Source organism: Anopheles nili, chromosome 2 (genome assembly GCF_943737925.1).
Source record: "Anopheles nili chromosome 2, idAnoNiliSN_F5_01, whole genome shotgun sequence".
Lineage (NCBI taxonomy): Eukaryota > Metazoa > Arthropoda > Insecta > Diptera > Culicidae > Anopheles > Anopheles nili.
Window position 1 is genome coordinate 71,693,877 of NC_071291.1, and position 18,978 is coordinate 71,712,854.

The 18,978-nt window shown below is 42.4% G+C and overlaps 2 protein-coding genes across 2 annotated transcripts; one reads left to right on the plus strand and one right to left on the minus strand.

Annotated features, from left to right (window-relative positions):
- Window positions 1-4,295: 4,295 nt before the first annotated feature.
- Window positions 4,296-12,382, minus strand: LOC128730548 (EH domain-binding protein 1-like protein 1). The gene is made up of 10 exons (XM_053823601.1): window positions 11,198-12,382; window positions 7,754-9,157; window positions 7,492-7,694; window positions 6,176-6,804; window positions 5,802-5,900; window positions 5,155-5,547; window positions 4,880-5,003; window positions 4,704-4,800; window positions 4,446-4,634; window positions 4,296-4,377 (listed from the first exon to the last, which is right to left on the minus strand). The coding sequence occupies exons 1-10, from the start codon at window positions 11,299-11,301 to the stop codon at window positions 4,296-4,298; spliced, it is 3,324 nt and encodes a 1,107-aa protein (XP_053679576.1). The 5' UTR covers window positions 11,302-12,382.
- Window positions 12,383-13,564: 1,182 nt separating this feature from the next.
- On the plus strand, window positions 13,565-15,849 carry LOC128730024 (integral membrane protein GPR180-like). The gene is made up of 6 exons (XM_053823109.1): window positions 13,565-14,088; window positions 14,155-14,581; window positions 14,648-14,791; window positions 14,940-15,195; window positions 15,259-15,363; window positions 15,569-15,849. The coding sequence occupies exons 1-6, from the start codon at window positions 13,565-13,567 to the stop codon at window positions 15,847-15,849; spliced, it is 1,737 nt and encodes a 578-aa protein (XP_053679084.1).
- Window positions 15,850-18,978: the final 3,129 nt, after the last annotated feature.

Consider the following 18,978-nt stretch of genomic DNA (forward strand, 5'->3'; position numbering starts at 1 on the left):
ACGGGCAATGGATAGGACATTCAGCATAATTAAGCAGGAAATGGTTAAGAGAGGACAAAACCTGCGTCGGTCGATGAACGTTTTCATGGGTTCCACGGCGATGGCGTGGAAATTGCTACTGCCTGCCCTTTTTTGTACATTTGCCAGTAGTGGACGGCACAAGGTTAGAACCGACCGTGGAAAAGACCTATGGACTGTGCATAGCTACAACGGATACACTGTAAGCGTGATGTAAAGAAGAGAAAAACCGAAACAAAACACACCTCTTTCCTCTATCATCCTCTGTTTAGTGCGCTAATTGGGAAGAATAAAGTAAAGTCGTTTAACTTTTACACAAAACTCTTTCGTCCTTCGTTTTTCTTTCGGCCTCCTGGAGGGAGTTTTTCGTATTTCGAGACACACACACACACTGCTGGTTACAATCCACAAGCATCGACACTTTATTTTGTTTAGTTTTCACCACTGTCCGTTTTCGCTTCGCTGCGACTTTGCTCGGTCTGTAGGAAACCTACTTACAAAGCACATGCGTCGTGTACGTGAGTAATGTGAATGAATGCATGTATATATATATTATGAGACAAAATATATATATGATTTTTTTTCTTTTATGTATAAGTATATGCTCATTTTAGAAGTAATCAATGGGTGTATATATATAATGTTATATAAATACAGCTCTGTGATGGTAATCTTTTGCTTTCTCGCTAATCATCAATCGCACTTCACCGTTCATCTGCGCTAATAATATGCTAATCTCTCTTTAAGTTTTTAGATCCTTTTTCTATTTCGAAAAATATCGCCATCTCGTTAGGGGTTGTTGCAAAAAGGGAAACGTTTCGTTTTTGTTCACTCACCAAATTTTGTTCACCTTGCTCTGTCCAAAGTTTCCAGGAGTAATTTCATAGGCTCCGCAGTGTCGTGTAGCGTTAGGTTACATCCATTTTTACGTTGAAACTGTTTCCAAAATGTCTACTTCATGTTTTATCGTTTTTTCTTCGGTTCTGTCTTTGTTTTAGCTCAAACATGCGTAGGTGTGCACTTTCACTTGCACTTGCTAGCATTCACATGGTTTTCGATTGTTTAAGCAACGAGCGTTTGTCAAAATTATTTATGCTACCGTTGTTCGAAATTCGTCTGCGTAATTCGATCGCTTTTATCTACTATTGTTTACTTCTTTCGCTGCTGTTCACTATAGTTTTTCGCTATTATCTGCTTACGAAGGCAAAAGTTATACTTTTCGTCCTCCAATTCACGTTTCCTATTCGTCCGTTTTATCATGATCAAGGTTTATTTTTCTATGCATTTTAACGAGTTTTTTCTCCGATTGTATGATGAAAAGCCATGAATTTGCGATTACATGTCGTTATACTAAACCTTTCGTGTTTTCAAATATTTTACCTATCTTGTAGAAGAGAGTGACACTTTTCATCCCTAGTATTAGCGTGAGTGTGTGATCGATTGTTTAATGCGTAATGGGCAACTTTTGCTGATCTAAGCGATGTGTCGATATTTTTTTGTAATTAATGTATGCAATATGTTTGTGTGACTATCAGCAATTTGTTACATGACTATTGTCGCTTCCTACTGATAGTATGAGTTAGAACACAGCTTTAAAAAAAATTAAACAGAGTCACGTTGTGTTTCCAAATCTAGTAGAAAGATCAGCAAGTAGTAAGTATACGTATCTAAACGTAATCTTTCATTGTGGGGGGTATGTGTTTTACGTATTATCAATTGCGGTGGTGTATTCGAGACGCCATCGAGCCAGCCGAAATGAAACAAACTAGCCACCAGCAATCACCACGGGTGCAACCGCATGGTTCCCTTTCAGAATGAAAATTCTATTCAAACTGAGCGTTAGAGATTGATGAGCGTATCCAAAGAGGAAAAACAATCTTCATCCATCAATCTACATTACGTCGCATTTCTTTGGCTCATATATATTCGCTTCGCTCAATGCTCTGCTTCTAGGGACAGTGGGTTTGGAGAGCGAACGGTATTATGTTCTTGCCAAACTAGTTCAATTAATTCTGTATCGGCTCATATAAGAATATTACTTCTGTCGTAAGCCAACTAAAAACACCCTGTCAACCATCACCAGCATTCAAGTTTACGACCTTACTCCGACAATTACTGTTGTATGCAAAATGAAAGAAGTACTTCATCCTTAAGACAATCCAACGTTCGTCATTCTGTTGCATTGTAGTGATGAAATAGCAATCATAAAAATGCCAAAAAATCGTCGCATAGCAACTGTTTCGATAGCATAGTTTTAGATGATGTTTTAAGATAATTAAGATAGGTAAGCAATTGGATTGCATCATACGGACGAAAGTGTCTATCGAGATGATACGCCACTGGAAATTTTCATATCCTTTCAACATCAATAAACGGAAATGTGGGAACGAAACTCTGATCTATATATCTATTTTCCGGTCGAGAGGCCTTTCCGCTATGACTAGAATGTTTTCTCTGGGTATTAGGGAAAGCAGCCGACCGACGATCGTTTCGCTTATACGATGCGAATATTTCTGTAAGTGCATGTACGCAGTAAGCAGAAGGATTTGGATTGTTGCAATAGATATAATGAATTAGAAGTGATACAGATTTCATGTTAAAACATTCCATTGGGACTTTTAAAATCGATTTGAAACGGCCATGTTATCTTCCTAAGCCAGAACATCCTTGTAAAGTTAGTATTTACATTGCATACCATGGGGTTAAGTTTACCCCTTTTGGAAATGTGTGCCGTCCAGTGCGGGATGAACGAATGGAATCTATTATAGCCGCATTTTTCGAACTTATATACAGGGAATAGTATAAACAATCACCTTGAACGTTAACTTAAGATATGTGAATCTACCCTTAGAAAACGAAGCATGATAGACAGTACACGCGTCACAGTTTTAGTTAAAATCAACATCCGTTCGTAGATATTTCGTGGATGCTGATATAAAACATCGGTGTCTAGTGGTAAACATTCTACCTAATAATTTACCAAACCATCATCTGCTTGCTTGTTATTCATCGCGTCCTGAGAATAGTAAAAGAAGTTAATCTTAAAAAACGCTCACTCGTTTGCCTCGTTCTAATATCACTTCGAATGGGTTACTACATTTTTCTTCCTTTACATTCCCGGTCAATTACCGTGCCTTCTAACTTCTAACCGTTAAGTTGACTCCGCCACTCGTTCTGATGCCTGTCGTAGACGTGTTTGTCCTGCCCGTTGCCAGTCCGGTTTTTAATAATTAGGTGATAGGGAGACGCACATAAGATGCCGAACACCTGAAGGTCGGTAAGCGAAACGTAACACGACACGCGCATGATATATTAGGTACAGTTTTTTTTTTCACCGAAAACGGAAGAGTAAAAGCTAGCGGTAATTGAATATTATTGCAATAAATAAGCATTTGCACGTGGGACCATTCTGTGTCACTATACTTGATAAGCGTTTGGCCAAACAATTGCGATCTAATTAAGGCTTGATATCAACGACAATGCACTCTACATGCTTGTCATGACAAATAAACAGAGCCTTCCGGCGCCTTCGACGTTAAGCATTATGTAAGCAAAGGAGCTGCATATGCCTCAATCATTGGTTAACGAATTACATCACTAACAGAACGTCACAGTCGATCGTTCATCGATTTTAAATTATGTTTACCTTCCCCCATGCTCACTTGATATAAACTGGCAATCCTGCTAAACGGACCATGCCGGTAGTATTGCATTATGAGTAAGGTGTGTATCTCCTTGCCGCAGGGAAGGATTAGTGATCGATTGATCTACAAGATGATGTGATAAGAACCACAACTCAACTAATCTCCTACTGATTCCATAAATACCACTTGCATCTACAAACTCACTAATCACACAAAAACGTACACACACCTATTCAGCGGACGGAATTGATTACGAAAACGGAATTCAAAACCCGGAACGGAAATGGCTCTACGAGATATAGGCTCTGCGGTTGTCGTGTGTTAAAACGATGATTGTACTTGTACGAGTTTGCGGTTTGATGCATTTGCTGCATGTGGTCTCACAAATTGCGAGCTCTCATACTTGGAGTCGGCAGCAGCTTATGTCCTTCTATAGTCATAGTATACTGCAGTGTTGAATACACGACCCTCGCGATATTCGCAAATGCAGCACGTTTGCTGGTTTTGTCTGATTGGAATTAGACAAGTTTGCTGAAGATGAACACACGTTCAAATCTAAAAGTATTACCAAATTTAAATTACAAAATAGTACTTAATCGCGAACACAGAGAGTATTCAGCGTACCTGATTTATTCACTGTATGACACACTTTTCGTCTTTCTGATTGATGTCCACAGTCTCCAGCTTTCGCTCAATTTCGTCGTCGTCTTCGATGCTATGGGAATTCAAAGCGGTTAATTATAGTAAAGCACTCTGACAACAACCCCACTTGAATACACTTACGCCTGTTCCTGGCTATGCAGATTTTGTACCAGCTCATTCCGCTTATCAACGATCGCCACTAACTCTGCCAGAAGTAAAGCCTCCTTCTCACGCTGCTCCTCCGTCTTTTGCCAGTCTTCCACAGAAAGTGCGGCACGCAACTCCATGTTAAGCATCTCGTACTTTTTCTCAAGATCGTTCTCTTGTTCACTGTGATGTAAAAGAAAAAATATTGATTAAAAAAAACAAATGACATACATATGCCATTAGGGCACTTACAGTAGATTAAGTTGCATTTGACGTCTCAAGAGGGCATTCTTCTTGTTAACCAACGTGAACCATTGGGACATCAGTTGATCTTCGGTTTCGGAAACATCTGAAAGAAAAAAAGTGGATATAGAACAAGCATTTGGAAAACATAATATACTGTGACCAGCAGAAGACAGCGGACTCACTTGTCATCGTTCCACCCATCACAGCTCGCAGCTTCTTCTCCAGAGCATTGGCCTTCAAATCGATTGCCTCTTGCTCACGTTCCAGTTTGTTAAGCTCACTTTGAATGTAATTTACACGTTCAATCTGAAGAGATATGATTAAAACCAAGCAGATTTTAATTAAGACGGAAAAAACTAAAAGATTGGTATGAAGAACGTATTGATTTCCATGATACTGATTCTTTTTAAGATAAAAACTTGCTCACTCATTCTCAAACCACACCAATCCAACCTACCTGGCCACCATCATCCTCACTCTTTGGTCCCAGGAACTCAATCATTTTGCACGGTGAAGGTGAACCGCGCTTTAGCAGACTGCTTTGGTCCGATGTTTTGTAACTGAGACTGTTATTGTCCATCCCCGTAGTGTCGTGCTGCCCGGGAGTGGCTGTATCCTTCCCGTGGGAATGACGTGTAACGCCCGTGGGAAAGACAAACTCCGAGCCATTGTTGATGGGCGAGATGGCTCGATCAGGCGAAAGTGGTGGCCCTCCGGCGACGGAAGGCCGGCCACCGCCAGAGGGGAATAATTTCGTTGGAGAGGATGGCGAATCGAGCCCGGATAACTTAAGTTTCGCTCCGGCAATCAACTTTCTTGCTTCCTCGCGTAACCTAGCCTGTCGCTCGGCCTTTTGTGGAAAAGGACATAGCATATAAGCGTTCGACAATGCGGGATCACAAATGCAATATTCAGATTAGTAATGGTATTTAAATTGACATTACGTAATGTGGCAGCGTTAGTAGCTTCAATGGAGTATGAAAATAGTTAGTATGCAAGTCAGTATTCAATTTGAAACAGTTTTAAATTGATGGAAAACTTAATGCGAAAAAATATTAACAAAAAAAAAAACTCTGATAAAATAAGCAAAAAACAAACACTTACTGCATCCTTGTCACCTTTGCTATCTACGTGCGATGATCTAATCCGTTCTATCATGAGCTTGGCCCGTTCGCTCATTTCTTTGTGCCGTAAAATCAACTTCTAAAATCAGGAACAGGAACAAAGCCAAAAAACAAAACAAAACGTAATACAAACCAGCTAACTCAAAGATGATAAATAGTATATACATCGCGAGTATAAATCGACAACATCATTGACGATGATTGGAGAGAGGGCCCCCATTTATCAAATCAAACAAGAAAAATGTAAAAATCAAGGACAAAAAAGAAAACCGCAAAAATCAATCCATAAGTGCAAACAAAATCCTATCTACATCTCTGGGCAATGCAAATGCAACTTCAATCGTCTTTACTTACGCTAGCCTTGTTTAAGTCCAGCGGGTTGTAGGGTAGCGTCTGAATTTCATCACTATCGTCACCGTCACCATACCCGTCCATTTGGCTTCGTCGTTGAGCGTCTGGTTTGGGCGTATTATCCTCCTGGTTGGACGTTTTCGGTCCGCTAGACTTTGTGGGACTAGTGCTGCTTCCATTCATCGATCCAGCGCTATCTACTGCCGTGGGAGTGCTTCGTTCTTTTTCATCTACACTTTCATCTTCCTCGCTGATTCCGTTTTTCATCGAGAAAGAAGAATCACTGCTATTGTCTTGACTGTTTTGATGGCCGTTCGTTGCTTTGCGGTTGTTATCACTGTTACCATCTGATAGTGGGGCGTTGCTGGAACCATTGTTCGCTACATGGCCAGGACCAAGTGGCCCGTCCAGCAGGCTAAGTGGGAAGTTAGGAAGTTTATCTTTGGTTGGAGACAGTACGCGACCTAGTAGATGCTTTGAGTTTGCCAATAGGGCAGCTTTTGTGTCGAGTTTCGATGACAACGGATCGTCGTTGTTTGGTGTGATGATGTCGGTAAGATTGAGCAAATTTTTGCATAATTTATCCGATTTGTAGTTACCGATGACGTAGCTCGAATCGTCTGTTGTTTCGCCTAGAATGACAAACCAAGATTAATGCGTGTCGGCACACTTAAAAAAAGACTTCAGTTATGAGAAAACGCGCAAAGCATTTTGATGAAAGGAAGCTTGGCGGAAGCATCACTCGGTTTATTTTCTATATAATTTAACCCGTTTTTAATCTATGCATGACTACGAACTGCTGCAATTATCTTGTCACAACGCCTCTTTACCCATCATATTTAACCAGAACTTTTCACATTACCTTTTAAAATTAGAAACAAAATTATACGAACTATATTAAACTCTGGCACGCAATTCAGATCCAACAACTACAAACATGCAAGGCTGACCCGGAGTCTGAGAGTCCTTTTTTGCAGATCCGTTGAGGGTTAATTATGTACTGAACGTTATGAAAATCCAGAAATTTCCTATCATCACTCAAGAATAGCACTCAGTACCTTCTTCCGTACCGAACGACCCTGATCGCAGCTGATAACAGCATATTGCCTGTTCAGCCGCACGGCTGCATGCCCTGCACAGGACGCTGCCAGCTTCAATGCACGGAAGGAGTTTAAAAAACAGGCAATATAGTTGAGGGAATACGTTAAAAATAGCCCAGACAAAGAGAATCATCGAATCTTCACATACAAACAACCTTTACCGGGTGCTGCTGTGCATTGTACGCCTGAAGGTAGTTTCGTCTTTGGAGCTACACTTACCAATCGATTGCACCTCCAGCTGGTGACCGGTGAAGTGAGCCCGCAACTGGTACAGATACGTCATGACCGCTAGCTTATCCGGTACGGTGAGCAGATTCATATCTCGCGGTTCGATCACCCTCGGAATTCCGAGCTTTTCAGCGGTATCGAACGCCGTCCTGCAATTTTCAATAACATTCCCGGCAGAAAGTTTACTCATGTCACTAAAATGTAAATAAAATTAATAATCTCTGTCACATGAGCTTGGAACACCTGTGCTTACATTAGATTTGGATAGAAATGGTGTATAACCGCACAAAACGCCATTCCGTTACGCCAGCTGGTAGTTAAATTTGTCACCTTCACGCCATTGTAGTTTTTGGTTACATCCTTACACCACTCCAGCAGATCCTGACCCGGGGTGCTATCCTTTAGCGTTCCTAGCGGTTTCAACAGATCCCCTCCGACAGGCTGAGTGATAAGAACGGGCCTTTGAGGAGCCAGCGGAGGTTCTGGTTTCCGTTCTACGTCCTTCGCCACCGTTTCCACTTGTTTTACAGGTTCGTTATCGTAACTTTTGACTAAATTCAACGGTTTCAGATCGGATCGACTACTGTTGAACGATTTACTATCGGATGCGGGCAACGACCGAGGTTGCGACGGCAGTTCGGGAGATAGCGTTTTGTCCTCCGTCACGACTGCCGGAAGTGACATTGGGCTGGACTCATGGTTCGGAACTGCGATAACTGGTGTCGAGCGTCCGGAAGCTTCATCATCTTCGTAGTCCTCTTCATCCTCTAGTGTACCTAACGCATCGAGCTGGATATCTAGTTGGTCTTCTACCTCTACCTCTTCAACTATCGTCTGCACGGTTTCGGGTATGACTGGCGGGCCCTTATGACTAGGAGATGACAACGCGTCTCCTCCGTGATACTCTTGTTCCTTCTGCCGATGCAAAATCGGTTCTTTGTTGGCATTGTTCTCATTCTCGTCTAGCTGCCGGTCTAGCTCATCGTCCCGATCACGCAGCATTTCCATGAACATTTCTCTCGAACCACCGACGATCGGCGTTCGATCATCGGACAGTAGCGATGGGGCGCCACTCATCGGTGTTAGCAGTTCCGAACTGTTCAGACTCGTCGTCAACTGGTCTAACTGATGCGTTAGATCAGACATGTTCTCCGAGAAGTCGATCGAGTTCTCCAAGTCCGGAATGTCCTCGAGATCGTCGAGCGGGGCGATATCGGACACGTTGTTCACAGACATCAGCGAAATGATACTCTGCATGTCCTCGTCCGTCGCCTTGCCCTCTCGCAGAAACACGCAGCTCAGCGTTAGCTCGAGGTTGGCGGCAAGGATCTTTTTCGAGACGGGCCGCAACCGTAACGTGAACGTTTGCTGCGTCGACTCGATACTCGCGTACTTGCGCATGTTAATGGTTGCCGAGGCAAGAGCACGCTTCTTTCCCATCTGCGATACGTCCTCCAGCACGAACGTCCAGTCCTTATCCTCGAGCTCATGCGTGCGTATATCCTTGAAGAGCGTCACGGCGATCGTGCGGTTGTCCGGCATCGGCCAAGACATGGTGCTGCTGAGGGGGTTGATAAGATCCGGCTGCCACTCGAGAGCGCTCGACATGACCCGCCGCGAACGGCGCGTCCACACGACGTGCAGTTTATTAGGGCGCCTAAGAAACGCAACGAAACACAGGAGATACAAAAAAAACGTCAATAGAACAGCACAACCAAAGCGAACGAAAGGCGGTTACATTAATGAAATCAATTTTGTGCGGCAATTCCGTTAGTTGAGCGCGTGCCATCGTCGAACCATCATCGAGCAACAGACCATCGATCGGTTTTAATTGATTTGTTTTCTGCTGTTCAGGGGTTTGCGCAACGTGCGAAATTTTATGCATTGGCCGATTGCGGGCAAGGTTGATCGGTAGGCTCCCGGGAAATTCGACGTTTGCTTCGCGTGAAGCAACCGCTGATTGAATATGGTTTGACGGATTTATTTTTATACGTTTATCCTATCAAGTGGACAATTTTTAGCAATCAAAAAAAAAAAAATAAAAACTAGCTTTTTAAAAATAACGCCACATATTGATCCAAATCTCTAATTGCAGGCAATATTATAACGCTAAAGACGTTGTACTGCATTCGAAAGAAAAATCGACTATGGTGGTCCAGAGTAAATATTGAGTGACCCATTTTTGGTATACCATTCATTCTTCCGTTTTTTTCCTCAGCGCTCAAAACGTGAAGTTAAAAGCGGCAAACTCTTTCGACTGCACTTTAAGAGCTTCCAGAGTATTAATAGCGATAGGAGCGAGAAAATCGCTGGAGCAGCTGTTACTGTTCGGATTCTCTCGGAATCGGGGACCCGCTCGGGGGTGGGAACACTTGATGATAATGAACAAACCACCAGTACATTGGATGACCTATGAAACGGGCGCGATTGCGTTCGTCATCCCCGACAACCAACTCAAGGGCCTCTGACCCTTTGGCTTTGGTATGGTGCAGCTGGGGCTCCGTGAAACGCAATAAAGCGCATCGGAGTGCAGTGGGGCATCGGGAATTTCTGACGTTGATTGTACAACAACAAGCAATCGCATTCCTAAAGTCGATTTCAAGCTGTCCATAGACAGCGTAGTGTTTTTTGCTTCCATGAAATCGCTCCAACAACAAACAATATATGAAAATAAACACCGTTTCTTCATTTCCCTGCTGGCGGTATAGAAAAAATAGTATCACCACCGAACCAGTGGAGAAGGTCGTTAAAAAATTAAAAATAAAAATGCATCAACAATGAACGAACGAGCGTTGTTCGATATTCAGCAAACGTGCAACAGAAAATCGAATAGAAAATAAAAATTATAAAACGGATCGAAATGAAAATGCAACCTGCGGTTCGCCCTGCAGTACCGGGTGGAATAAAAATAAATTGACCGCAAAAAGCGCATCGAAAATGTCGAACATTGTAACGAGACTCCATCAAAACAAGAGCATCACAAGTGCGGGTGCAGACCGAACGTCCTCGACCACAAAACTATGCACCAGAGGCCGAGTACAACCTTTGCGGGCGGAAAGTACACTGCTCGCACGCGTCATCGTCCAAAAATAAAGAATCGAGATACCCCCCTATGGGAACAGTCGCATGGGCTTTGCTCTTGCGTTTCGTTTCGGTTTCAGAAATCCATCATCGTCCATCTGACCGTGCACGTGGAAGGGAAAAATAAATAAAACCCCACCCAAAACCCCCATCGCGCCCTCCCATCCCTGGGTGCCACGAGACGGGACGGGACACCGACCGGAGGACGCGAAAGGGTTTCACAAGGCGAAAGATAAACAAAACAAGACGCGGCGGAACTGCATCGAGCAAAACCGATGACGGAGGCGCGATGACGATCGCTTGTGCGATGATGTTGAAAATTATGATGTTCACTTCCGACCGCGATTACGTCGAGTTTGCGATGTTCTCGCTTTCTCTCTCCCTCTCATACACTCTCGTCTTCGTCTAGGTAATAGCCTTCAGACGGAGTCCATCTGGGAGCCTTTTAGCTCACGATTGTGCGTGAGCAATATTTTTTCAATGACGAATGCAAGCAAACGGTATCTGTCCCGTAATGGACGGTTTGGTAGGGTTCTTTTTCACATCCATTTCCGGAAGTGAAGACGTACTGAAAACAGGAAAGAAAGAAAATAGCATTATCAGACAAAATACCTACCATTTGGCCGTCGTCTCCATGAACAGTTCATGGTAGGACACGGTGAAGGAAAACTTCGCCGCCCGTTTGTTGACGCGCTGCAACCGCTTCCAGACGCTTCCCATTTTGTGTGAGCTCTCGTATGGACGATTAATACGTTAAAACGTTTGTGATTTATTTCCTGCGCGGGCAGATGCTATTCCGTGGTGCCCTTGCTCAGTAGATGCGGGGAATTAAGCTCGTTCCCTTCTTTACATTCTAAGAGGAAGGGTTCTCGGTTGGATGGTTGCCCTCACGTCGTTAGATACATCCACACGCGTTCGGTACAGGAATGTGTTGCAATGCGCTTAGCTAACCATTTTCTGCTAAGCGATAAACAATCGGAAAAACTTCCGCCAAAGGGATTCTCGCGTGTTAGCGCTTAGTGTCGATTGTTTATTTTTTCGCTAGCTAGTTTTTTTTTCTTCACTTTTTCTTTGTTCACACAAACGATGCCCGTTTCACACGGCTCACACTATCAGCGTGCACTAGAAGGGAACGTTCCCTTTAATCGTAGATCAAACCTACTCACCGACCTGACCGCGGACTACTTTTGCGACGATGTCCGCGCGGCCTCCCTCCGTGTGCGGTTTAATTTTTCCGATCTGCTGTTTCTTTGTGTAAACTATCGAGGAACGAAAAACATCCTTCACGGAACACGGGAATATGTGAAAATGTTGCGCCTGTAGTGTGTCGTTTTGCGTGTTCGCTCTGGTTCGTTGGTTTGTTTGCCTATTTGGACCTTGGTCTGGTCATCACCCACTGGTTTCTCCCTCGCCCAACAACCACAAACGGAATTGCTAGCACTCTGACGCAGTAAATGCTCGGCGATGGCTGATGATCGGCGAGACCAGTCGCGTCGTCAAGGTTGTTGTATTCCTGGCTCGGCAGCAGCACGAGACAGGACGTACGAGGCTAGATTCACCACCCAAACTAGGGCATCCCATCCGGGCGGACGTCGGACGGGATAGGAGGCTCGCGCTGTTTCGAGCTTCGTGCAAACACACCACTGTGCAATGTCGCGGTTTTTCACATCCTTCCTAAGCACTTCACACACCCAGTGAACACAGCAAGCGTAGCTCGGTTGCCGTGCCGTTTCTGCACTCTATCATGGTCACTGCAAGGTTTGGGATTTGTTGAACATTATGCCACTTTTGCTGGCTCCTTCCACTCTACAGCTCGACTTCACTCGATAACACTCGCAAGCGCACCCCCGACAGATATTGGCTGTGAATACTGTGCAGATCGACAACTCGCCATTAAACCATGACGCATAACCATGACTCAAACCCACTGTATCACGCTTATTCACTGATATTCAAGCACTAATTTGGTACTTCACTAGAGAAACGAAAATCTTACAACAACATAATCTTACAACATAATCTTTGCACAATTCCTTTCAATGACTGTTTGACAGTTCTGCGGAGGAAGCGAAGTGTCGGAATTGGTGATAGTGAAAGAGATGGCAAATATTCTGTAGGCTAAAGCGAGATGGCACATGTTTGCTGTCAGTCTGCCGTCAAAACGTTCGCACAGTGCTCGTAGCCGTGTAAAAATACGGTCTAAAATGTGAAAACATTTAGCTTATGAGCATTATTTTTCAGCAAAAAGCAGTTTAAACAACTAAATATTTTGTCATGTAACTTTAAATAATTTTCTGTCATTTTATTGAAAGAAACTCAAGCATATTGTGATATTTTTCGATCAATCGTATAATTAACACGATAATTAACGTTTGTTGTTTTTGCTTGTATCATTTTGACAGCAAACGTCAACATACTCTGCGCGCACCGTCAACAAAGTTTGCGTTGGAACGAAATGCTGGCTGGAGAAAAGCAGGTAGTGAAAAAGATTACGAATTAAAATCGCGAGCCATTTTGCGAACTGGTGATGTGTCGTTGATGTGCTGACAACGCGGGTGAAGTGAAGTGTATCGTGCAAACAATGCAGTTTTATCACCGTAGATTGTTGACCGAGATGGCGCGATAAAAGTTTTACCCCATCCCCATCCTCGTGGTTGGTGCGAATCGCGTGTAATAAGCGTCGTCGTGGGCCAATCTCGCAATCGTTTCGATGGCCATCGGAATCGGTCGCACAACATAATAGCGGTGCAAATGTGCTTCAATTCGGTCGATAGTGCGATTATACGCGCGTTCCGGACGGGTGTATGGTGGAATAAGGCAAAGTGAAAGTGAAATCGGTGCACCGCCGGAGGCAGGAAAGTGTTGTGAGCGTTCAAGCGTTGTCGTCGAGGCCCTCGGCATCGGGTATCATTGGCTGTACAGTGGAACGGGGGTTTGGGGGGGAACGTGGCATAGTGTGTTCGGCAAGTCGGTAATCATCAGCATGCTGGCCGATACGTGCTTACGGTGGATCGGATTGATCAGCGTTTCGCTGGTGCTATGGTCCTGTGGATATCCGGGTGTGTTGTCGCCGGTCGAGGCGGCCCACCTCACAGGCACGTTCGAGGTCGATGAGTTCTTCCGGTTTCTGCACAAGTTCGGCTTCCAGAAGACGGAGAAACACTCCCAGAAGGACACCGAGTGGGACACGTTCGGGTATATCTACGGAAATGTCACGTCACACGTTAATTTCACCACCCCGGTGACTCTGGCCGTGCTCGATAAGCGTAGCTTTCTCGAGTACTACGCTAACAGGAACGATTTTGATCGAGATGTGGCTTGCCAACGGATGTTCGATAAACTGGACAAGATCGTGTATAGTCGGGCGTGCAATCCGCACGCGGAGGCTGACTACCTGCGGCGCATTCCTTGCGAGCGGGGGAAACTGTGCGTGGACGAGGACACCCGGGAGAATGTCGTTCCCGGCAGCCAGTTTACGTTCGTCATTAGCGATCCTAATGTGCCAAGGTAAGGAATTTATTTTGCAAACTCGTTGCTAAGCTGATTATAAATGATTGCGTTGCTTCATTTTAGGTTCTGGTATGTGTCGATGGTGGCGTGTTATCAGAATGTGTCCACCTGTCAGTGGCACTACTACGACTATCGCAAATATCATACGGAACCCCCGAGTATAGACTTTGATATCACGCTGGTTAATGGAAACCCGAACCGGCAAACGCTTTCCTTCTTCAATCCGTTGCTTTTCCACTTCTCCTTCGACCGACAAAACACGCTCGAAATGTATTTGATATTTTTCGTCGTCTATCTGCTGATGGTGCCGTTGCAAATCTATGCCGTCCGACTGCAGAAACATCCCGTCACGCGGCTTTTTACGGTCAGCTTGGTGTTGGAGTTTGTGAGCGTTTGTCTACTCTTAACGCACACCGTACGCTACGCCATGAATGGTGTCGGCGACGAAAAGCTGGCTGTAATGGGCGATATATTTGATATATTTAGCAGAGTAAGCATGTCCTGGTGGTTTATCCGGTAGGGTATTTTATAATATTTTCCTTTACATTTGTTTCAGACGTCATTTATGCTTATATTGCTACTTCTTGCCAAGGGGTGGGCAGTGACCCGGTTACAGATCAGTGTAAGCAGCTGGATTCTGCTCATGGTTATCTGGATCCCTTACTGTGCCATACATGTGTTGCTGTACATATGGAACAGGGTAAGCAAGCATCTCTAATCACAGCAAATTAAAATTATGTTCATGTTGTTAACCGCCAACTTTGCGTTAAGTGAAATGAATTTTGTATCTGAGATAAATGTAACATGTCTGTCGAAATGAACATTACTTTTCTCTAACTCTATTTCAGACGGAAGTGGATATTATCTCTGATATTGATGAATATCAGACGTGGCCTGGTTGGCTGGTGCTCGCGTGCCGTTCCATGATGATGCTGTGGTTTCTGTGGGAGCTGCGAACGACGATGAAGTACGAACACTCTTCGCAAAAGCTAGACTTTTTGCTCCATTTCGGTGCTTCGAGTCTCGTATGGTTCATCTACTTGCCAATCGTGGCCATTATTGCTGTGAATGTTAGTCCGCTGTGGCGGTATAAGCTATTACTAGGTAGGCCTATTGCTAGCAAATTGTAGATAAACAGTTTTATAATGCTGTTCCGTCCCTTTTTAGGTATAACAAATTCAGCCGACTGTTTGGCGTACTGTGTGATGATGGGTTTGCTGTGGCCTAACCGCGCCGGGCAATATTTGCTACTGACGGGATCAAACTTTGGTGGTAAGTCCACTTTTTCATTTTATACTTTTCATCATGAAATTCTTCAAATTTGTATCAATCGATTGAAAACGTATGTCTGCGGAAGATAAACTCGAACGAGAAGGAAAAATAATTTAGATCCAACGAAGCTTATGCAACAAATTAGCCAATTTGTGAAATGAGTTTCATATTAAACTATATACTACTGTGTCGTTACTGTATTTAGGTATGGACGAACTGGATGAGTTCAACGAAGCACCGCATATAGTGCACAGAGATTCCGATACGCTGCACAGTAGCAACGGAGATCTAGCTGTGGACGAATATTTGGATAACGACGATGACGAAATAGAAACCTTAGTACTCAGTACAGACGATTTGCTCCACACGGGAAGTTCTTTCCCGGTTGGGGGTGGGGGCACAGTGGGTGGCAGTAAGCCTCTAACATTACATAACGGTAACGCCATGAATGGCGGTATCACAAAAGGGGGGAGATCTTTCGATTAGATTTTGTCATCTGGGAGAATACTGAGCCCATCATTGGGGCGTCAACAATTTGTCCGAAGGGCCTCAAATGCACACCGATTAGACGTAAACGACGAATCTTTAGAACGAATTTAATTCACCCGTTACAACCCCGGTTGACCGAGGTGTCTGGCAGGGGGAAAATCCTGCGTCATACTCTGGGCGTTATCGTAATATCAATGTAAGTGAAACTTTTTGAGACATTTTTAAAAAAATGATGCAATGAAACTATGACGGCTGTTCACGGTTTAGTGGCACTCAAATCTGGTCAAACGTTGTGCGTTGAAGTACGTGTAAACGTCGATACGCCGCATTGAAAGACAAACTTTAATTATAGATAAGTTTCTCGCTGAAGAAGCAAATTTATTAACAGAATTATATTGGAGCACGATACAGCGCGTGCGTCAGTCAAAGTGTAAATTCTTCCATTTCTTAAATAATGCTCATCATAAATATTCCACTACTCCTGAAAAGTACTCATTCATGAGTAAGTCGAAAGGATGATTTTAATTAACGGGGATTGAAATGATCGAAAATTTTTCAACGTGAATGGGTTTGTGCTTATGGATAGCGTAAATTTTAGAAAAATTAACTGAGACGGTAAGTAACGGAAAAAGAAAACAAAATAAGTATTGTGTGATATGGAATCCATAGCAATTATGAAACTTGATGAGATAACTTTATTCTCCTAATCTAAGACCATAACATTAAGATAAAAGAACCTATTCCACTATTCATGGTATGTGGCCGATGATTTTCGTTTATGAATTCGGAAATTGTGGTTGTAATGCATGTGACACATTCTATGTTACAAATTCGCAATATGTCCGTTCTGATTAGTGTTCGTGATAACAACATATATTATTTCAAACAAATTCATTTAGCAATGATGAATTGTTTTTCCTTCAAATTTTCTGCTGTGTTGTTTTCAAACTAAAAAAAAATAATTAAATCTTTACCGGGCTGGTGAAGATTTGTTAAATTAATATAACTCTTAATTCACTAGATTCACTGGCCCACCGCAAATAATGTCAATGAGAATGCCTATAAAAAGTGGAACTCAACACGAAAATGTCTAAATTGAAACAAAGCTGAAAGTACTCCATTTTATCTAACTCTTCGTGTTTTCTACACTTACCAGATTTTATACGATGCCTCTTTACATCTTATAAACACAAGCAAAATCAACAAAAGCATAGAACTATTCATGCTTCTTTCTCACTTAAGTCAACTCTCTTTGCATATTTATAGAACAGTGTTGAGATGAAAATGTGGATGAACAAAAGAACCAAAAACTATAAGCTACAAATGTTAGTTTATCAATGAAGAACTGGCAAGATAATGTTTTAGTTTGTTGTTAGAAGCGTTCCACTTAGCTCTTAAAACATTCATGTGAAATTATTTAAATACTGCAAAAAATGAAAAGATATTAGAACAAAAAACGTATAATATTACAAAGACAAAACATTAACATAAATAGTTAGTGCGAGTAAACTGCAAATGTTTGTAGCTTAGCAAAATCTTACACGAAAAAAAGTCACATAAAGATAACTTAACAATGCCTGCAACGCAAAGTACCTTTTTTAAACATAGCTTTGCTGAAATCACTAGAAGATAGTAGCAAAACAAGCTTAAACAGATTGCATCTAGTAATAAAAGAGTAATATAGAGCAACGTGGAGAAACGAGTGATTGTCTATTCTAATTTCTAGTGAAAAAAATTGTCGCTAAATTGCTGGCTAGATATGCTCAACAATGTTACTGAATGAGAAAAATTCAATTAGATGGAAAAGAAAGGCTACCATTAGATGTACTTCCGATCATTTTAACTATCACTAACAATATTAACGATTAGAAAAGTTTTATAGCACACACACGTTTCTTCTGATGTGATTCCTGAAACGTTACTAAAGAAGACCCTATGTTTTACGAACAACTAACGTATCTTCCAGACGATATGCCCAAATCCATTGATGCGATAAAAACCAGAGAAAGATGGCATTGTTTTGAGATATGAACGTGATTATAAAGAAGTTATGAAAGCATTAACAGTAACGGTGCGCAGAGCGTTGTGATAGACTATTAAGAATATTTTTCTACTGCTACACAATTGCAAAGAAAATTAACAAGACGTAAGACTCCCCTGAACTAAATGATTTTTTGCAAAAGTGGAAGACACGTGCGTGAAAGCACTTTGAAAACTCATTTAAAGAACTTGCCTAGTCCGTGGACGTGAGTTTTCAAAACAGTATGCATACTAGCAGCAAAATCAATCGTTATGTCGATCATAGGCTGTTGTTTTGAGTAAGTACGAAAAAAAAAAGAGAAAACCGATAGAAGAATAACAAACTTTACTCGTACAAAACTTGCGTATAGTTGTCGAAAATATGAAAATTAAACTCAAATTCTTCAACGAGTGTACTTGTCGCCCATGTTCATGTCTACAACGGGTGGTGAATGTTGAGAAATTGTATATCGATTAGTATAAATCTATTAGTATAATTGCAAGTATATTTTTTTCTAGATATATTCTTTTATTTGATTTCTATAGATTAATCATACATGTGTTATACGATAATATGATTTGCTCGCTTTGCTTCGCAAATAACTCTACATGTTTGCTTATTCATGAGCTCGGCTAGTATTTATCCTATAATTCCGCTTATTATCACGCTGCATTAAGAACTAATCTTGTTTAAATCTCATTACAAAAACTGCCCACCGTCTGTTCTATTGTTTCCACATATCCCGGGTAGGATGTTCCTTGCGATAATCTTTTTGAAGGTATATGGTAGACACTGTTTGATCCATTGGTGACGTGACAACCGCGAAGGAAATGTAGGATTTTTTGATATTCCCCTGCTTAACAGCCCTTGTAAATCATCCTCCAAATCCTCACCTATTGCCGTTGATGATGCACAGGATGGATCCTTCGTTCGATTTTTATTGTTGTGATATTTCAGACGGTTTAATGCAACGATTCGATTCATTGTTCTTCGTTTGCACACTGACTGTGTATCGTTCTTTCTTTTAACGTGGTATGGACGTAACTAAATATCTCACCATACTCTGTGTGGTATTTTATAGATCTGAGCATAATGAGCGAGTAGGT